This window comes from Aspergillus udagawae (genome assembly GCF_001078395.1).
Source record: "Aspergillus udagawae IFM 46973 DNA, scaffold_6, whole genome shotgun sequence".
Classification (NCBI taxonomy): Eukaryota; Fungi; Ascomycota; class Eurotiomycetes; order Eurotiales; family Aspergillaceae; genus Aspergillus; species Aspergillus udagawae.
This window is the reverse complement of record NW_025091269.1, coordinates 2236706-2254401: the sequence shown is the minus strand read 5'-3', so window position 1 is coordinate 2254401 and position 17696 is coordinate 2236706. Positions and strand designations below refer to the sequence as shown.

General features: G+C 53.1%; 7 protein-coding genes across 7 annotated transcripts; 3 read left to right on the top strand and 4 right to left on the bottom strand.

Moving 5' to 3' along the window:
• Nucleotides 1-1119: 1119 nt before the first annotated feature.
• Nucleotides 1120-2085, top strand: Aud_008538 (UbiA family prenyltransferase; the record flags this gene model as incomplete). The annotated part of the gene is made up of 1 exon (XM_043293412.1): nt 1120-2085. One exon carries the CDS (start codon nt 1120-1122, stop codon nt 2083-2085), a length of 966 nt encoding a protein of 321 aa, XP_043149347.1.
• A 1257-nt stretch (nt 2086-3342) lies between these two features.
• On the bottom strand, nt 3343-4473 carry Aud_008537 (uncharacterized protein; the record flags this gene model as incomplete). Its single annotated transcript, XM_043293411.1, has 4 exons — nt 3343-3381; nt 3427-3519; nt 3575-3789; nt 3843-4473. 4 exons carry the CDS (start codon nt 4471-4473, stop codon nt 3343-3345), a joined length of 978 nt encoding a protein of 325 aa, XP_043149346.1.
• A 443-nt stretch (nt 4474-4916) lies between these two features.
• Nucleotides 4917-5764, bottom strand: Aud_008536 (uncharacterized protein; the record flags this gene model as incomplete). Its single annotated transcript, XM_043293410.1, has 2 exons — nt 4917-5083; nt 5140-5764. The coding sequence occupies 2 exons, from the start codon at nt 5762-5764 to the stop codon at nt 4917-4919; spliced, it is 792 nt and encodes a 263-aa protein (XP_043149345.1).
• Nucleotides 5765-6495: 731 nt separating this feature from the next.
• Nucleotides 6496-8055, bottom strand: Aud_008535 (U4/U6-U5 snRNP complex subunit PRP31; the record flags this gene model as incomplete). The annotated part of the gene is made up of 1 exon (XM_043293409.1): nt 6496-8055. One exon carries the CDS (start codon nt 8053-8055, stop codon nt 6496-6498), a length of 1560 nt encoding a protein of 519 aa, XP_043149344.1.
• Nucleotides 8056-8423: 368 nt separating this feature from the next.
• Nucleotides 8424-10502, top strand: clf1 (putative cell cycle control protein (Cwf4); the record flags this gene model as incomplete). The annotated part of the gene is made up of 2 exons (XM_043293408.1): nt 8424-10208; nt 10260-10502. 2 exons carry the CDS (start codon nt 8424-8426, stop codon nt 10500-10502), a joined length of 2028 nt encoding a protein of 675 aa, XP_043149343.1.
• A 2041-nt stretch (nt 10503-12543) lies between these two features.
• On the top strand, nt 12544-14736 carry Aud_008533 (uncharacterized protein; the record flags this gene model as incomplete). The annotated part of the gene is made up of 1 exon (XM_043293407.1): nt 12544-14736. One exon carries the CDS (start codon nt 12544-12546, stop codon nt 14734-14736), a length of 2193 nt encoding a protein of 730 aa, XP_043149342.1.
• Nucleotides 14737-15441: 705 nt separating this feature from the next.
• On the bottom strand, nt 15442-17418 carry Aud_008532 (uncharacterized protein; the record flags this gene model as incomplete). The annotated part of the gene is made up of 2 exons (XM_043293406.1): nt 15442-16961; nt 17046-17418. 2 exons carry the CDS (start codon nt 17416-17418, stop codon nt 15442-15444), a joined length of 1893 nt encoding a protein of 630 aa, XP_043149341.1.
• Between the last annotated feature and the right edge of the window lie 278 nt (nt 17419-17696).

Genomic DNA, 17696 nt, shown 5'->3' with positions numbered 1-17696 from the left:
GCATTTCCCACCTGCCGAGCAACCCACGTCTGTCAAGCATCCAGGGAGATACAGCTCTTCAATCGGGTGTATCCATGTAATCTGACTCACTCGGTGCTGTCACTGTATCATTCCAGTCAGGGACCAAAATCGCTCTATTTTTTTCCAATATTGATGCTCAAGCATTCCTCTTTCGAGACACTGCGCCATTCTGTGACTTTTAGAATGGTAAGCAAAACTGGCGACAACAAGAACACTGCTCTGGCTGGCAAGCGCAGAAGATATGTTTCATTCTTCCAGCTTATGTACGCCCTCAATAGATGACTGTCAGCTGTTTCAGCATAAAAAAAAACCAACCCCCATTATCGCAGCTAACACAGCCCGAAAGAATGCATCTCCCACGCCGCATGTGTAACCTCGCACGGCTGAGCTCAATCAGAGAAAAGAATGGCAGGGGACATGACCGGAACTGAGACATGCCTTTAGGGCCTGATTGATGACTTGTGTTCCAGGTTAAACCTGGAATGGGTCCAAGTCAATCCTTGAGAAGACAATGCATTTGTCAGTATATCGAGCTTATTGTGGGCTTTCGTATGTCCGAGTATCTCCTATTGCCAAATTGGCATTCTTGCTCAGGACCAAGATGAGTCGGTTCTCATCTTACGTCCTAGGCCCAGGTCGCCTAAATGCCAGGCTATATTTTTCAGCACTGCTCGAGAGCACCGCCATTCATCAGTCATTAGATCCAAAACTGCACCTGTCGGAGCACGGGGGACTTCTAATCATATCCAGATCACCAGGCTGGCCTCACTGACAAGGCGCATTGAATTAGCCCCTGAAATCTGAGTCAAGGTCAGGAAGTGTTTGGGACCCAGATAGTCAATGGCCAATCGATGCTCAGGCATGCTAGTACCTGATTTCTGTTATGTCTATTATTGTAGAGCACACTTGGTGTCTTATTAATGGCTTTAGCTGATACCCTACGCCGAAGAGACTGCAACTACTTGTGTGAGTTATAAACACCACTCTGGGACGAATTTGATCATTCTGAGAGCATAGTACAGATGAAGGTTAGTCAAGGCTGATTAGTTGAAGATACATACTGACCTATATTAGTGCGCAGCAAAAATTCAGAGCGATATGTCAGTCGGCGGGCCGAACTTTCATATCTGTCAATTCTCATCGGCATTTGCATCAAGCGGATATACCATCTGGCTCTTCATTGCAAGTGATGTCCAGACCATTCTCCTCCCAAGCACCATCTTTGGCATCACCAATGCTCTCGCCGCTCTGGGCTTCGGCGAGGTACAGTCTCAGTCTCCCGCATACCTAAGTACTGTCCGTCGAATACCTCTGGTTATTGGCTGGGTCGGGATCAATCTTCTTCCCCTGACGATGAACAACCAGCGCAGTCCTTCGTCTATCGCGGAAGATAGCCTCAATAAACCCTGGCGTCCGCTTCCAAGCAAGCGTCTCTCTGGGTCCCAGGCAAAACGCCTGATGTTCGGCTTCTACACTCTTTCAATGGTCTTCAGCTTTTGTTACAGCGGCGGACACCGACAATGTCTCGGCCTTATCGTCCTAAGCACCTGCTACAACAGCTTCGGAGCGGGTGACCACAACCCCGTGGTCCGAAATATTATCAACGCATTGGGATACTTGTGTTTCAACTCGGGAGCTGTAGAGGTAGCGCTTGGTTCTGGGTCTGCTGTATTTGCAGGGTCGCCTGGAGCCAGACAGTACTCGCTCAGTCTCTGGATCGTGGTCATCACGGCAATTATCCTGACGACCATGCACGTGCAGGACATGTGCGATCAGGAAGGCGACGCGAAGAGGGGCCGTCGAACGCTTCCCCTCGTGATTGGGGATGCTGCGGCGCGATGGAGCATTGCACTTCCGATGCCTGTTTGGGGGATCATATGTCCGCTTCTGGCGGGCTCTGGACCCCTTGCTGCTGGCCTGAGCGTCGTGCTGGCTTTTGCTGTAGCCATTAGGATTCTCATGTGGCGGGATACAGCGAGCGATCGGATGACGTTTCGGGTGTGGAATGTTTGGATCTCAGTTGTGTATATGCTTCCGCTTCTTGGGGGTGTCTCTTGGTCGTAGGGACAGCTATGTGAATTGTATAGATGTTGGCCGTTTCTAGTGATGGGTGTTATATGTTGCATGTTATGATTAGTCTTGGTTTAGCATATATTATATAGAATTGTTGTTACCTCTCTATACTAAGTAGCAATTTTACTACCAGCAACGGTTGATTGGAACACGCACTATCCAGCCTACGTCCACGCAGATCTGTGCCCTAACCTGGACTCCCATCCTCATCACCAACTCACCTTCGATTACGCAATGGCCGCAGACCCCAGGAATTACTTCGACTGATTGTGGATCAGCTCTGGGAACACAGAACCGACGGTACCTCATTTTATATGGTCGTGGAGATGTAGAGCAAGGACTCGGGCAGTGGGGCGCAGGAGCAACTGACATTAGATCTATCCCAAGGTGTCTGCCATAGAATCGCCGTGCTTCATAGAAGCAGCATGTCTAACAAAATCATTGTGACGGAATTCATACACATCGAGTCTTTCCTGGTTGAAATTGATGGGACAGAAGCGAACCAATCCCGCACCAACATAAATGCCGTAGCGGAGAGAAATATGGGAGATCAAAAACGAGGTGCCGGATGAGACAATGAAGATGACTGGCCAGGAAAATACGCATCAATGTGACGTTGGGGCATCTTATTCCTTCAATTATTGTATGTAAGATGCACATCTTCAACCGATATGGAGGTTCTAGAGCGCGATTAAAAGCCTGTTGCGTGTGAAAACCCTCCGCCCTTGCTTCACATTCATGACGACAGGACTCCCTTGATCAGACCCTTGATATTCGAGCCATCGCAATCTCTCGAGCAAACTCTTTGAGAATTCAAATGTCCTTGAATGATTAACAAGTATACACATCACATCACAATGAAAACCCTAAACATTCTTTTCCTCGGCCTTCTCTGCGAACTGGTAAAGAGCACACCTATTCAAGTCAATCAGCTAAACGTCGAGACATCCTGCGAGATCGAAGGCGGCGACGAGATTGCCAATATGGCTTGTCATAATGTGGTATTTATATTGCCTATTGTCTATTGCCTATTGCCTGATGAATTCGGCTAAGTCGTACAGTGTGTCCTTCAGGGTCATGGGTGGAGGGGAGGATACTGCGATGGAGAGTTGTAAGATCACTGCACATGAAGAGAAACTAGACTGAACTAATTGTTACAGGATATGCCATTGCACGTTTTGAGTGGTGGATTGTTGCTGTCGACTATGCAGTGATAGACAATAAACTACTCTGGGCCTCCGGCTATGATCACACACCATCTCCAAACCTATAATGGCTCATCCATCTCTGAGGCATATTAGCACTTGTTTGTGTGACAAGGAGCAAACATACATTATCATACGGCTTGGAAGAGTCGCAGAATCGCAGATCAGTCGCAAGACGGATGACATTATCCGGGTCATTGTTGATGGTCGATGCATGAATCTACGCTCGTTAGGATAATCCCATTGGAACCGGAGGATATAGGACGAGGACATACTGTATGAGGTTTGTGTAAGACAACATCACCCGCCTCGTAGGCAGACACCAGCCAGCGACGGGCATGCTGCCTGGCAAACTCGACCGGCGACTCGGACAAAAGCCCCGTCGCCATCATGTTCGAGTTGAAAGCCGATTTGGCCTCTTCGTCGGTCAACCCGGCCTGCTTTGCCTTGTTGGTGAACTCTTCCTCGATCTTGAGTCCAACAGGGTCGCCTAGTCGGTCAGCTAACACTCAAGGCACTGTCAAGGTACGGACGATGACCTACCATCCTCCAGATAGATCAAGCCCCCGCCATTAATTTTGATATCTCCCATAGGCACCCAAGCGGTGACACTCGTCGGCTCTCCATATCGCAAGAAGATCTGATCATAGTGCACCCCAATGGGTTTCGTGCCGGGCGTATTATTCCTCAGCAGCGTCCGACGGAGATTCAACGTGTGCTCGCCCCAGCCCGTGAACTCGGCCACAAACCGGACCAAATCGGGATGTTTGCAGAACTTCTCCGCGTACCAATCCTGGTAGTGCGCCTCGATGGCCAGGTCCACAAACTGCGCGGCCTTGTCACCCCCTGGACGGCCGTTGTTGCCTACCGCGCCGGCGCCGATGCCGGGGTACTCATCGGGCGACTTGGTGGTGTTGAAGATGCCTTGGACTGGGTCGGTGCCTTCTTGGAGAACGCCGGTCGGGGCCAGGAGGGAGAAGTACTGTCTGCGGGCTTCGAGGACGTCCTCGCGGGGGAGAAGGTGTTTGAGGAAAAGATAGCCGTCTTGTTCGTAGCGGGCGCGGAGTTCGTCCAGGGGGAGGGAGGGGTCTGAGGGTCGGAGAAGAGTGGCGGTTTCGGAGGTCAAGGGGCCATCGTTGACTTGGATGTTGTGTTCTATTGCGAGTCCGACCATTTGATCCGGAGCGAAACGGAGTATATCTTCTTGAGTAAGAAATGGAGTGTGGTTGCGAGTTGAAGCATCTGGCTGAGATCGAACTATATATCTCTCCCAGATCCCTCCCCGCCTCCATTTCCGATAAACATATCTATTCTAGTTTGATACACCATCGCTTAGAATCAGGTTCAGACTACGGATATTCGACACGATGATGCATGGCCTTCCCCTCATGGACGTGGAACACTACTCTTTTAGGGCATGATGGGTCCATTCTCTCTCCACATGCGGGGAATCATACTCCATGCGATATAGTTAGTTGCTGCATATAAGTAAGCATAGGTACTGCTGATAATCTATTGCCTTAGCCTATAGGACCAATGAGACCATCCATCAGAAAGCACGTATATTGGGTTAAGTACTATCTATTACATGCTTATTAAAAAGGGTATCTCTACAAATCAACCAGTCCACTCCCCAAACGACCACTCTCGCACCTCATCTCCAACCACCAGCTCCATCGTCGTAAATACAATCTCCTCATACATCTCTCTAGCCGCTGCTCGCGCCTTCCGATGCCATGGCCCCGTCCCTCCCCGATGCGCATCCTCCCGATTCCGCCAGACACCTATATCAACCATCATCAACCTTAGTCCGCCAAATGAAGAAAAGAAGGAAACTTACAAGTGGCCAGGTTCTCCCTCCGCGCATTCTTCGTCCCAAACCAATACTTAAGTAACCCCCCACTCGCGACAGCCTCCTGATGCGACCGCGCATCCAGCTCATGCAGTCTGTCCCCATCCGCGCCCGCCAATAACGTCGACCGGAAGACAACGACGTAGAATTTCGTTCGGGACCAGATGTGCCCCTCGCGGGTGCTCAGATCGCGCAGGAATGCAAAGACAGAGGGCCAGTTGAAGGAGTCTGTGTAAGGTGCTGTGGCGTAGTCGGCGCGCACAGGGCAGAGGATTGTGAGGGCCTGGGCGAGGAGGCGGTTGGGTGTGTCGAGGGTTTGGAGGTTGAGGAGGTGGAGGGGGGAGTTGTAGGGTGATGTGATGAGGAGCTGAGTTTCTGCTTCTGAGTCTGATTCTGTGGTGCTGCTGACGGTGACATCTTGGTAGGGGCTGAAGCGCAGCTGGAGGGATGCGGCGGCGTGGAATTTCAGCGCATCCATGTCGGATGTGACCAGGCTGTGGTGGAAGAGCGAGAGCGGGCGTCTGCTTCGTTTTATTCTGGACAATTGTTCCCGTTCATCGTTGAGGACTGCTGCTGGGAGCTCGCTCAGCGAGTCTTGTATCCCGGGGGCCATGGTGCGATTGTCTACCACACTGTGCTCTTCCTCTTCCTCTTCCTCGACTTCGACCTGAATATAAGTTCTGAGAATGACTACGGGTCAATTGACTGGCAATGCTAGCGATGGACAATCCTGATCGGAAATAAACTGACTACGATGTAGGAGAAGCACATTTTATACGACAGTGCCGAGCCGAGCACGCAATATACTGACTAGATGGTTCTTTGCTTTGTGAAACGCTCCGGCCCACATGTATTAGGGATGCATCCGTCCCTGAATTTGACTCATGATCAGTATTTTACCCCATGGGTTCTAGCTTGACGTTCTGCTTATGGATACCGTCAGGTGTGTCCACAGTGGGATAGAGGCGAGACTATCCACTGTCTACAATATGCTGCGGAGAATGCTTCTTGATGCTCAGCAATGCGAATATCACACAAATGTAAATGCTAAAATAGAGAATGCAAATAACTCACCGATTGCGCAGTCCATTGCGCCAAATTCTGCGCCGCGCACGCCATTCGGCGCTCGTTCGGGGTTGCAGTACAAAGCCGAACCTTGGCTCGCCGATATTCCTTCCATATTCCAGCCACTCGGCTCTGCGGCAATGCAGGGAAATGACTGGGTACGAATAATGATGTGGGGATATATTTTATTCCATTTAAGGTCTATCATTATTTGGTATCATGATCACAGAACCCCAACGCCGTCAATGCTCAACAGTCACATACATATAATGGAAACAGCTATGGCTTCACCGGCGGGGGAGGCGGCGCCATCTTGCCCTCGCCGGTGTCGACCTTCTTCCTTGCGGGTAGTGGAGGCACTTTGAACCCGCCATTCGCACCGCTGTTGGTACTACTGCTCTGACCGCCCACTTGCGTGAATGTGCCTGATTTGAACCATCGATCCTCCTCCGCCTTGCGCTTCCGCTGTAGCTCCGCTTGCGCTTTGGGATCAACCAGCTCGAGACCCTGCACAGGTGTAAAGGCAATCGTACTGGCCGTACCGGCGATGCCTGCCAATGAAGAACCCACTCCAGAAGTCCGTAGACCTTTGGCCTGTAGGACACTCGCAGTGCCGCCTGCGCCAGCGCCCGAACCAAACGCTCGCAGAGAAGAGGCGGTCCCGCTGACGGGGGTAGCCGCTCCCCAGCCCTTGTTCGACTTGCTGAGCTTGGCCCGGGTTCTCTGGTCTATTTGCGTCGCCCGGATCCGTCCATCGTCCTGCTGCCCCAGCATACCCAGACCCACGGTGCCTTCGCCGGTGCCATAGCCGACTTCTGCCTCCTCCTTGCCGAATGCAACCCGGTTCTGCGCCTTCCGTAGCTCAGTCATAGCGATTGCTTCCTTGGCCCTTCTCGCTCTCCGTCCACCTCGCTTCCTAGAAGGTTTGTCATCAGGAGCGGGAAGCGCCTTCACACCAGCGTTCGGCGGAGGCTCTGTCAACTTCTCCAAGCGTTGATAGCACTGTTGTTTCAATTCCTCGCCCAAAGAACCATCGGGACTGTACTTGGCCACATCTGCCCGAGTCGCTAGAACCATCTTAGCCGCGACGATTCGAATTGCTTGTTTCTTTAGATCATTCGGAATATCTTGAATAATGGGCGAGTGGTAGAGGAAGCCTTGCGATCTGATACCGATATTCGTGGCAAATCCTAATCCTTCCGATCTCTTGGAGCCCTGCGCGGCCAGGTTGCACGCTGGGATCTTGGCCAGCTCCTTCAACCCACCGGTCTGGTTGAGAAATTGGGCCGCAGTCTCCGGTCCTATCAAAGCGGCAAGATTAGGCGCAATCTGGCTCATGCGCGACTGAATACTCTGCGTAAGCGCCGTCCGCTCGCGATCTAGCTTGAGAATCCTCTCACAAGTATCCAGCACGACCTTGAGCTCGGCCTCTGTCATCTCGCGTCCACGCGTCGTCGTTCCCTCCACCGTGACGACCATGAGCGAGGGACCGTCCAGAATGGACTTGAGTGGCGCGCCGACCATATTATCGGCCGAGGACGAGAGGGCCTTGATATCGTTAAGGGGGCCATTTTTCAAGATGGCAACGGTTTTTGCGTAGTCAATAGGATTCGTAACAAGAGTTTCTAGTTCTGGAAATCTGACCGAGTAGTGGTCTCGAAGACTCTTGTGAAGGCGTGTGAGTTCGTCGGTGGTCGACACGGCGACGTCAAACTCGTTGGTGACCTCTGGCGCTGGCCGTTGCAGCTCTTCGCCGACATCTTCTTCAATCTCCTCACCGGCCTGGAATTCCTCGTCATCATCCTCAAAATCTCTCAAGAGTTCCTCCGCGTTCGACATGATGGTAGCAATGTAACCACAGGCAACCACTGAAGCAAGTGTGTCAGCTCGTCAAGGTGAAATACTGTCGTCGGCCCGCCACAACTGAACAGCGCTAAGAAAGTGACCATCGCTTAGTCATCCGGGTAGCTTCAGAGACCCAGAGCGCAGCTCCGACTTTTGATGGACCAAAGAAGCAACGGACTTGTTCGACAACGATCAACTGGAGTTGGGGATCCAACGTCCAGATTTGGTTGCTAATCGAGCCCGATTTCTTCTTTTCAGTGTGTGCTACTTTATCTACACGTACGACAGAAAGTGAACCTGCCATCTCCGCTTGGTTGATACCTGACCCATCGTACCTCTTACACACACCACCCACCGTCGCCATGGAGTCGTCTCGTGGCCCTCCCAGGGTCAAGAACAAGGCCCCCGCGCCGATCCAGATCTCAGCGGAGCAGCTGCTTCGCGAGGCTGTTGATCGGCAGGAGCCCGCGTTGCAGGCGCCGACACAGCGATTCGCGGATCTCGAAGAACTGCACGAGTACCAGGGCCGCAAGAGAAAGGAGTTTGAAGACTATGTGCGCCGCAATCGGGTTAACATGAACAACTGGATGCGGTATGCATCTTGGGAACTGGAGCAAAAGGAATTCCGCCGGGCGCGATCGATTTTCGAACGGGCGCTGGACGTCAACCCGACCTCGGTGGTGCTCTGGATCCGGTATATCGAGTCGGAGATGCGGAATCGTAACATCAACCATGCGAGAAACTTGCTGGACCGGGCGGTCACAATCTTGCCCCGCGTGGACAAGTTCTGGTACAAGTATGTGTACATGGAGGAGACGCTGGGGAATATCCAGGGTACGCGGCAGGTGTTTGAGCGGTGGATGTCATGGGAGCCGGACGAGGGCGCGTGGAGTGCGTATATCAAGCTTGAGAAGCGGTACAATGAGTTTGACCGCGCGCGCGCGATCTTCCAGCGGTTTACGATCGTCCACCCGGAGCCGAGGAATTGGATCAAATGGGCCCGGTTCGAGGAGGAGTATGGGACGAGTGAGTTGGTGCGGGAAGTGTACGGGATGGCGATCGAGACTCTGGGTGAGGATTTCATGGACGAGAAGCTCTTCATCGCGTACGCCAAATTCGAGGCGAAGCTCAAGGAGTATGAGCGGGCGCGAGCGATCTTCAAGTACGCCCTGGACCGGCTGCCCCGTTCCAAGGCGATGGCGCTTCACAAGGCCTACACCACGTTTGAGAAGCAGTTCGGCGACCGAGAGGGCGTCGAGGATGTGATTCTGTCCAAGCGCCGGGTGCAGTACGAGGAACAGCTCAAGGAGAACCCGCGAAATTACGATGTCTGGTTTGACTTTGCCCGGTTGGAAGAGACGTCGGGCGATCCAGACCGGGTACGAGATGTCTATGAACGGGCGATTGCACAGATCCCACCGTCGCAGGAGAAGCGGCATTGGAGACGGTACATCTACCTGTGGATCTTCTACGCTATCTGGGAGGAGATGGAGGCCAAGGATGTGGATCGGGCCCGCCAGATTTACACAGAATGCCTAAAGCTGATTCCACATAAGAAGTTCACATTCGCCAAGATCTGGCTGCTGAAAGCGCAGTTCGATATCCGCCAAATGGATCTGCAGGCTGCGCGGAAGACGCTGGGCCAGGCCATTGGGATGTGCCCCAAGGACAAGCTCTTCCGGGGTTACATCGACCTCGAGCGGCAGCTGTTCGAGTTCGTGCGGTGCCGGACCCTGTACGAAAAACAGATCGAATGGAACCCGTCCAACAGCCAATCGTGGATCAAGTACGCTGAACTGGAGCGGGGACTAGATGACTCGGAGCGTGCGCGGGCGATTTTCGAGCTTGGGATCGATCAACCGACGCTGGATATGCCGGAGCTTGTTTGGAAGGCATACATTGACTTTGAAGAGTACGAAGGCGAGTACGACCGGGTGCGGCAGCTGTACGAGCGTCTCCTGCACAAGACAGACCACGTTAAAGTGTGGATCAACTACGCGCGGTTCGAGATCAACGTGCCAGAGGAGGAGGAAGAAGAAGAGGAGGAAGAGGAGGAGCGGCCGGTCAGCGACGAGGCCAAGCGGCGGGCGCGCGCTGTGTTCGAACGGGCCCACAAGGTGTTCAAGGAGAAGGAGATGAAGGAAGAGGTGAGTTATAGGCGCTTGTGTGCGGGGAAGAGGTTACTGACGAAGCTACAGCGAGTGGAACTTCTCAACGCCTGGCGGGCCTTCGAACATACACACGGATCCCCGGAGGACATCAAGAAGATCGAGGAGCAGATGCCCCGGCGGGTCAAGAAGCGACGCAAGCTGGACGACGACCGGTACGAGGAGTACATGGACTATGTGTTCCCGGCGGACGACCAGGCAGCGGCGAGCCTGACGAAAATTCTGCAGGCGGCGCACACATGGAAGCAAACCAAGGGGCAGGCAGGCCCTTAACAGCTGCACGCAGGTGTTTGAGTTTGTGGGAGAGGTCGAGCATGTGTGCGATCTCCAGTTACCAGTACTAGGACTCTACGGCAAAAGGAATTGAGGTTCAAGATACCAGATATAGCATTCCATTCCATACTCTCATCTGATGATGATGCAGTAGTTCCTTGCACGTGCTAAGCCAAGCAAAAGTGGAACATACTAGTAGCCCAGCCGAAGCGAACAATGACCCGTCGTTTGAAAAGCGGGTGGCTGGTGGGGACCGTCTTTCTTCAATTTTAGGTATCACTTGATTCCGAGTTCAGTTCATTTGAGGTCTGAGTAATAATGCAGGCAGAATCCTAATCATAGTCATAATTATAATCATAAACTCAGTTAGAAAAGAGTACTACTCAATCAGTCCACCGATTTGCGTCATGTTCCTGCATTTGTGTCTGGTGTTGGTGCCTGACTAGTAATGTACTGTCATGTACGGTACCGTACTGAATTCATCTTGGCGGCAATTTAACTCCACCAATAACAACATGATTCAGACAGGCCCAATGCGGAAATAGAGAGGTTTAGATTGCTGAACGGGAAGAAAGGGGGAAGTTTTCTAATACTAGTCTCCTGGAAGAATGAGATGAGATCATTGAGGATAGTAAATTTCTGGTGTGGACAGACAAACCTTGGTTGAGATTTGTTGATCCGGAACCCCTGAAAATAGAGCTCTACGGAGTACTCACTCATTAGACATGAGGCAATAATAACAAGATGTTTAATTGAGGTGTTACTTCCTTGCACTTGCTGCTGTGCCAGATGCAAGGTACCCTGCACAGGAAATGAATGTCTATAAGATGTTTATTTTGATAGATATGATATTGTGATACAAACCAGACTGCAATACCGGGTTCAAGTCTAGAATTGATGGGTATGAAGTCTGTCTATCAAGGGATCCTCTGGATCTTCTGATCATCTCAGACTCTGATGGTGGTGAGCACAGACTAGTCTACTCATAAGTCATGAACTAAGGGATTCCTGATTGTCTCTCTCTCTCTCTCTCTCTTTCTCTCTCTTCTCTTCTCTTCTCTTTTCGTTTTTTTGTTTACTCTGAACTCTTCCTGCTTCGTTCCCCCCCCTCTCTCCTTTCATCACACGTCGTGCTGTGCACTCGTGCTGGTCCCCCTCCATCTCTCCCTCGTTTCTTTTTTGTTTTTCGCTCCTATCCACCTTTATCTCAACCAAAGGAAATATAAACTAAATTACTGCCAAAACAAAATCGTAAGTCTTCAAGATCATCAATGATTCCGACTCTTGATCTGTTCCACTCTCCGAGCCACCCCCTCTTGCTGCTCTCCAGAACCGTTGTTTCATCTTTTGCTCCGGTTCCCGCGATCGTGTACCACCCACAGCTCCGTACTCTCTTATCACTACCAGTACTATTATTATTATTATGATTCTCATAATCCATCTCCTGATTATTCCATTCTTCTTCTCTCTCTTTTCCTTGTCGTTCGTTGCTCAGGTAGACCCTTGATTCGACGTATGAACCTCTGTATCAGTGTCATTATCATTCCTTTTTTGACTCTGTGATCCTATCATCGTTATTGTAATTTTCACCCCTGAAGCGCTGAACTCGAACTGATATTGACATCATCCTATCCTCCAGGTCGCCATTCCTTCGTTACTCGGTCTTGACTCGGCCTGTATTTCATGATCGCATTTGACTCTCACCGTTCAGTCTGCGACTCTTATCACTATCCAACTCGACGGCATCGCTAGACACGTGGAGAACCATCCATTCTATGACGAGCACCTACGTTCGTTTCGACTCTGCAATCATCTCGTCGCCAACCCACTTGTCAATTGGACGACTTGCTAGTCCCCGACCATGAGATAACACTCTGGCAGTCACCTTCGTTTCCCTGGTTCCGTCGATTCGTCTTTCTTCCCGACCTCTTGACGGCTGGTTATCAACTGATTGTCTTCGGCTGGTCTTCTCGAAGAACTCGACCTTTCTTTTCGCATCGCATTCCCTCGTTACCAAAAATAACACCGATCCCCAATCGATATGATCGTTCCGCAGCCCCCTGTAAAATTGGAGGGCCATTGTTCGGTCATTCACAACAACACCCTCTACACATACTCCGCCAATGGGTTCGCAGCAATCCCTCTAGAACGCAATGGATATTGGTTTCATTTGCCCCGTGGAGAAGAGCTGGTCTCCGATGCCGTATGTGTGACGGGCGGAATAGACGGTAAGGAAGATGAACAAGCGCTGTACGTGATCGGCGGCACGAGCTCGTCTTCGACTGCCCCAGGGTTGCAGCGATTCGCTTTCGGTTCCCAAAAGTGGACCACGTTGCAGTCAGCTCAGCGGACGATGCAAAATCGGACGTCCCATGGCGCGGTATATCTGAAATCTTCCTCCATTCTGCTGGTCTATGCGGGCAGTCAGACGGATAGCTCGAAGCCGTCGTCCGACACGTTTACTATCAGCACCGTTCCTCCATATACCCTCGACGCTCATTCAGCAAAGTACCCCACCTCATCGCCTGTGCTTCTACCCTGGAGCGATAGTGAAGCAGCACTGGTAGGTGGTGCGACGACTCCCAAAGAGGTCCATCTGTTCTCGGTCTCGGATGGCTGGCATCCCTCCGGGGCATTCCTCCCCCAGCCTCTATCCAGCGAGGTGAAATGCGCTATACTAAACGGATCGGACGGAAGCAAGGCGCTTGAGTCATTCAACCTGAGCGTCTCGCCCAACACCGTGAGTAGCATCGCATTGCTCAATCCTGGCGGTCAGCCCACGCGCTCTGGTACAGATCTGGGGGCATCGTCCTCGAGAAGAAAATGGAGAAGGGAGGTTTCTGTGGCCGATTACCCGACATACGATTCAACGTTAGCACCATCTACTACCAGATCGGACTACTCTCTCGCACGAGGCGATAACGGATTGGTGGTCATTTCCGGCGGCAGTGGTACCGATTCACTGGCCATCTTCAACCAGACATCCAATAGCTGGGTCAACACAACCAAGCTCTTCTACGGAGACAAAACTTCTCAGCAGATCCTCGCCTCAATCCCAACAACAACAACATCATCCTCGTCTACGCCAACCGCCACCAGCACCAGTTCGGGTATCAGTACGAGCACGGCCGCCAGTGATGATTCATCGGGCTCCAGGGTTGGTACTATCATCGGAGCAACCCTTGGCAGTCTGGTGGGCATTATCCTAATCCTAATCTTAATTCTCTTCTTCCTGCATCGGACGAAGCTGGGCCGCAAACGTGCTGCCAACCAGGACCAAGGCCGGGCCAACGACAAGGACCGTCTGAGCTTCCAGGATCAGGGCATGGAACCCTTGACTCGTTCGGCGTATCCCATGGCCAAGAGTACAGCTCCACTCGCGTCCACATCGGTAGACTCGCTCGCCATCTTCTCGGGCAGGGCCGCCGATGAAAAGAGCCCTAGGACAGCCGGCGGATTCCCGGGCCATGGACCAAAATCGACGCCGCTCAAGCCGAGTCCTCTGACCACCGTCCAGTCCAACGGTGACTGGACGCCGTCCAGCACGTACTCGGTCGGTGCAGACAAGGCCGTCGAGGCGCAAGACATGACCTTCGGTGACAAACCTCCCGGGGACCGCACGACGGACGAGGGCTGGGGCAAGTACTTCCAAGACAATAACGGCAACGATACCACCCTAGTGAACACACCGTCCGTCGCGGCCCCTCGGTCCAATGCAGAGGATCGAATCAGCGCCTGGCCTGGAGCGCCTCTTCCTCAGTTGAACTTTGGCTTTTTGGAGGAACCCAAGCCGCTCGGCCGGGTGGTCACCGGCAGCCCCACGACGGAGGACGGTCCCAGGATCGGCCAGATGCTGAAGCGCGCCGAGTCGCAGTCCGCCCGCATCTCCAGCGCCAGCTCCCTGAGCGCCGGGTCAGACACGGATTACGATCACGACCATGACCGCCGCGACGGTGCCTCAACGATTAGCGGTCCCGCCCCGGATCCGCAGTGGCTCGGCGCCCCGCACCACAGCTGGATCGGCCGTCCGCCGAGCAGCACCTACAGCCGCAGTTTCTACAACCCCAGCGGTCGCGAACGTGACACCATCAACACGCGCGGCTCGAGCGTCTTGATCCCAGATGCGCTTGAGCCTTTGCCAACCACGCCCTTCCCAGGTGCACCTGCGCCCGCGAACGCGCACAGGAACCCGAACTCGGATCTGAGCTGGCTGAATCTCAACGCCGATCGATAGGCTAGCCCCCGCTACCATGTCTGTTCATCTAGCATCAAGCATAGTATCAGCATCAAGCGTCATCACACCTGCATTTGATTTGATCAGGCTTCTGCAAGAGAGCGAGCGTTGAAGCGTTGCTGTCTGACTGTTTGTTCTTAATTCTCACCATATCTGTCATTTGTCTGTCTTGTCTACGTATCTATCTACCCCTCCCCCGTGTTAAAAGGGCATCTGGAAGGCGTGGTGTTTGTGTTTGTATATTGATTGGATTCCATTCCTGTGTATCCCTCTCTCCCTCTTCTATCTCTTTTCGTCTCCGTCTTTGTCTTGTCACTGGCTTGGACTGTACATAGACTTTTGTCTCGTTTCTTTATGCTGGGCAACGGTTCCATCGGTATTGATACCGATCACAACCTCGTCTATCTGAATGGATCAATGCCATGTGCATCGTGGACTGATGCCATGTAACAAATTATCCACTTCCTTCTCTGGCATATTTATCAAACAAGTAAAGTAGAAGGGGCGCATGGAATTTTCTGCAGAGAGAAATCAGGCTATTAAGTCATTCTAGACCCGCTACATGAACGCTGAGAAACAGAATGAGGGAAGAAGAGCGCAAAGCAAACCCGAAAGTCGTCAAGTCGTGATACGTATACGGCATCGTGTCATCATAATCATCATCGTGGCATAGCAACAAAACTCTGGAAACCGGCCCAACTTGTATCAACTCCAATACGAAGACCGATGTCTCATATCCGCCCCGACACTTGGCGATCGCACCTTCATAGCATGTGACCGCAAGTATCCCGAAGAACTGGCGTTCTCCTCGATTTCGTCCGGGTAGACCGTGCGCCAGGAGAGCGAGGGCGGGCCGGCGGCACTCTGGCTCTTGCTGCGCATGCGCTGCTGACGCTTTTGGTGATGTTCCTCGCATTTTTTCTTGAACTCGGCACGTTCCTTGCGCTTCTCATCGGCTTCTTTCCACTCAGAGATGGCGCCTTTAATACCCAGCGCGGAGAGGCCGATGTTGGCGGCGTCGGCCAGGTTGGCTTTGATCCGGCGCCGGCGGGCCTCCTCGGGCGACATCTCGCCCTCCTTCACCATCCGCATGCGCTGCTTTCGCTTCTCCATGTTCTTGTGCAGCCCGTGTGCCGCGTGGATCGTCGCTATGGTGGCTAGACCTGCCGTCATTAGGGCCTGCTGGTTGAGCTTCTTGCCCTGCTTTTTCTCATCGGAACTGTCTCCCAGGTCAGAAGATGATTCACTGTCCGAGCTGGAGTGGCGATGGCCGTCGTCGTCAGCATATGAGTCCCTGGCCCCCGACATAGTGGTGGTGGCAGAACTTGGTGGTTGCGTAGCATAAACAGAACGAGGTCGACCTACATCTCTGGAGTGCCTGGCCCGTCTGGACCCAGGCTCACTATCCCGATCGCTGTCCGAGTAGTCATCGTAGCGCGAGGACCGCCCACGATGTCCTCCTCGCCGGTCATCCTTGCCCTTGTCCCCCAGCCCCAGCGCTTCCATGCCTTGGTTAATGTAGTCCGTCACGCTCTTGCTCCGCTTGCGCGAGCGATGGCGACGCGGTGAGTCGCTATCATCGTAGCTGTCGCGGGAGCTGGACCGGCCCCGATGACGGGAGCGTGAGCGGGACTTGAAGCGGTCGTAGGCCTCCTTGCCGACTGCAGCCAGAGCGCCCGTGGCGGCAAGGTTCTTGAGCTTGCTCTCGCTGTCGGAGCGGCGACCGCGGGATTTGGATCTCGATTTTGACCGTGGTCCATTCACGAAATGGTTGGCCGCCAGCCCCGCAAGCGTGGATTCGATGATGTGACGCTTCGAGTGCTTGTTTGGGTCACGGTCGACCAGCCCATCGGTACCAGCGGCTGTAATTGCAGCCGTGAGGACCCGTTTGCCTTTCGCGCCTGCCCACTCGCCGGGTTCCTTGCGAACACGGAAGGCCTCCACAGCTCCCGCGGTCAGTGCAGCCCGGACAGCCTGAGCCATGCGCTGCTCGCTCTTGCCGCGACGGTGACGGTCTCTGCTGCGGGAGCGCGAGGGAGAGTACGAGTGTGACCGGCCATGGTGACCATGAGAACGACCACGGCTATGATCACGGTGTCTGGAAGCCGAGGACGCCGCAGCGCCCAGACCAAGAGCGCCCAGGGCCTGCTCGGAAAAGGACTTGCGCCGTCTACGGTGCGGAGAGCGACTGCTTGATGAAGAACGGGAGTATTTGCGGCGCTCGACTACACTCGTCAGCACTCATATCACCTTTTATCCTTTTCTCGTCCATCAAATCCCCATCTAGCGTTCTCGTGGGCAATACATACGTCTATCGCCGTCGTGCCTCGAACGACGCTCATGGCGGGGTCGATACGAGTATTCTGATTCCTCGTAATAGGCTCCCCTCCTGCCGTTCAGCGAATGGGATCGGCGCACACCCTCCTGCGCGGTAGCTACTCGAGACCGTCTTGGATTTGGCGGGTACCCATAACCGTATTCGTAGCCATAATCGCTGGGGGGGTAATGACGGGGCAGGTCATCCAGGGACTCGCTGCTGCCGTCGCGACGACGGACAAGATCCGTTGGGGCCCGACTGCGGGGATCAGTATAGTAGTAGGGATTTTCATCGTAGGTGGGGGGTCCTGGCCGAGCGTATCGATCGCGGGCGGGATGGTAGTGACGATCGTCGTAGTAGGCCATTGTCAGCAGTGGTAGCACCAGCTGGTATGGAGTAGTTGTATCTAAAAGCGATGAAGACGGGGCATATGGATGAGAAAAGGATGAAGATAGGATGAGGAGAGGAGATGGAAAGAAAGGTGGCCAGACTAGATGAAAGGAAAGGTAAAGAAAGCAACTTAACTACCCAAAAGGCCAAAGCGGGGGCAAAACAAGCGGGCTGAAAGAAAAGAAGCGCCGGTGACGTATCTGGATGGAGCTGGTGAAACTCGAGTCGAATGAGAATGGTTTCACTGGACTTC